The 2,500-nt window shown below is 67.8% G+C and overlaps 1 protein-coding gene across 1 annotated transcript in view; it reads right to left on the reverse strand.

The window, feature by feature from the left end:
• Positions 1-1,394: 1,394 nt before the first annotated feature.
• Positions 1,395-2,500, reverse strand: part of HPX (hemopexin) — an 18,857-nt gene continuing 17,751 nt past the window's right edge. The window contains exon 11 of the mRNA XM_015425007.1: positions 1,395-1,742. Within this exon, the coding sequence (XP_015280493.1) occupies positions 1,471-1,742 (272 nt within the window). The 3' untranslated portion in view covers positions 1,395-1,470. The remainder of the gene's footprint in view (positions 1,743-2,500) is intronic.

Consider the following 2,500-nt stretch of genomic DNA (forward strand, 5'->3'; position numbering starts at 1 on the left):
GTGGTGGGCGCCGGCCTCCTGTGCCTGCTGAGCGAGGCGGGCCTGACGAAGCGCAACCCGGCCCTGCTGCTGGGGGTGTGGCACGCGCGGGTGGGCGCCCTGCACCAGCGCATGAAGGAGGCCCTGGCGCGCTGCGCCCACTACTTCCGCGAGCAAGCCCAGGAGGACCTGGACCGGGCCCTGGGCGGAGCGGCCCCCCCGGCCCCCGCCGAGCTGGTGGCCGGCCTCCTGCGTCAGCTGGAGGCCAACTACGACTGGCTGCGCTGGGCGGCGATGGCCTGGCAGGGCGAGGGGGAGGGCCCGGGGGAGGTGCTGGCCCAGGGCAACTTCGTGGCCGGCCGGGCCCCCTCCAGCCTGCAGGTGGTGGCCTGCTACGGAGAGAACCCCTCTGCCCTGGACAAGGCCTGCACCCCGAGGTCTACGCCAGCCTGGAGGCTGAGCCCGCCCGTGCCGCCGGCTACCTCGCCCGCCGCATGCTGCAGAAGCTGGCCGAAGGGCTGGGGCCCGGCGTCACCCTCCTGGTGGTCCCGGGCAAGCTGGCCATGAAGAGCGGCTTCCCCCCGGCCTCCAGCCTGCTGCACGAGTACCGCCATCGCCTGGCTGCTGGCACCGTCTGCCTCTTCGGCTGAGCGCCCATCTGTCCGTGGAGCCGGCAGACCCACCCAATAAAATGGCCTTTTGTTGACAGGTGTGTGTCCGGCCCCTTCCCTTCCTGTGCCTGCCGCCCACCACACACACACACACACTGGTAAGGGGAAGGAGACGGGAGAGAGGGGGGGAGAGGGAGCTCTATAAGGTTATGCACAGGGCAAGGCGAAAGCATTTTCCCCATCAGACTAGAACCTCCCCCTTGGGGGGGAGACCCACTGAAGTGAGAGGGTGGGAGATCCAGGACAGTCACAAGGATGCGCTTCTTCACACCCTGCAGAGTCAAACTGTGGAACTGGCTACCACGTTTGGCAGGCCTGAAGAGGGGAGTGGAGAAATCCGTCAAGGAGGGGGGGCTGTCTGTCTCTTGCTGGCCACTAGTCCATTGGGAGGGGGACCTGTTCCCTCCCGCCCCGCAAGGCAGTGGGGGGCGGGGGGGGTGCTGCTGCTGCTGCTTCCCTGAGGTGGCCGCTTGGGCAGGGAGTGGACCGGATGCTGGGGTCTTGTCAGGCCTGACCCAGCGGGGCTCTGCTTAGGTGAGCGTGTGTGGTGAGGCCCTGGTCCCAGGGCTCTTGGCCTGGAAGCACAACCTCTGCTCCCCGCAATGACCGGACATGGTCTGGGCCCATCCGCCAGTCCCAACTCTGGCTCCTTCCCCTCCCCTCCCCTCCACAATCCCCCCACATACACACACACACGCACGCACGCACCAAGACGAGCCGAAAGCCCCTGTCCTCGGTGCCGCCACGGGCCCCGCTTTATTGGCGTCTCAGTGTGGATACAGAAGGGAAAGTCAGCCGCAGAGGGGAGACAGCCCACCCTTCACCCCTGGCGCGGAGGGCCGTGGGGAGGAGCACCGTCGCCTCCTGCGGCAGGGCACTTGAAGAAGATGGCCGCAGTGTCCTGGGCGGCTGGAGGGCTTGCGGCAGCCTGGAGCTCCTTCACGCTGGCATAGTGGTAGAAGCTGGGTCCGTGGAAGAGGTGCACCCCGTCCCCGTTGCACAGGGCGCCGTCCACGTGGGCGTGGGGAATGGCTACCGCCGGGCCCAGGCCTTTTGACCCCCGCAGCAGGTCCACGTGCCGCAGGGTCTTCCCTGGGGGAGGAATCAGAGCGGCTGCAGCGGAACGGAACGCCTTGCTGTCGAACCCCAGCAGCTGCCGCAGGCCACACGCACAGCAAGCTCTCCTGAGGTCCCTGGGCAACGGGGCTGAGAGGGGGCTGAAGCCGGCATATGCCCAGAGGCAGCTCCCCCCCCCCCCCCGCGGGGGCCCTCCCCAGGAAGCCCCCCCCTCCGGCACCCTCGCCCCCTGAGGCTGCCGCCAACACCCTCGCCCCCTAGTTCTCGAAGGCCGCTTCCAGCTGAGGATGCCAGCCTCCAGGTGGGACCTGGGGAACCCCCAGGATTAGAGCACATCTCCAGACGACAGAGACTGGTTCCCCTGGATAAAAGAGATGCTTTGGGGGGCGGCCTCTGCGATGGCCCTGTGCCCCACGGAGGCCCCTGTCCTCCCCCACGCTCCACCCGCAGGTCTTCAGGAATTTCCCGACCTGGAGCTGATAACCCTACCCCCCCGGCCCCCTGCCAGCGGCCGGGAGGGGGGCTGGCAGCAACCCTCCTTCTGACAGACAGGGCATGTCTGAGAAATGGGCCCAGCTGAGGAACATCCCCCTCCTCAGGGCATGTGCAGAGAGCAGACTGGGACCCAGTGTGGGGGGGGTGGCTTTGCCAGTGACTACTGGCTACAAAAACCAGCACAGGGGCAGCTGCCAGAAGGGGGCCACAATGGGGAGGAGGAGGGCAAGGGGCCATTCCAGTCGGCAGCAGAGGACAGAGGACCCGAAGCAACGGGT

The sequence above is a fragment of the Gekko japonicus genome, unplaced genomic scaffold (genome assembly GCF_001447785.1).
Source record: "Gekko japonicus isolate JY-2015 unplaced genomic scaffold, Gekko_japonicus_V1.1 scaffold2237, whole genome shotgun sequence".
Lineage (NCBI taxonomy): Eukaryota > Metazoa > Chordata > Lepidosauria > Squamata > Gekkonidae > Gekko > Gekko japonicus.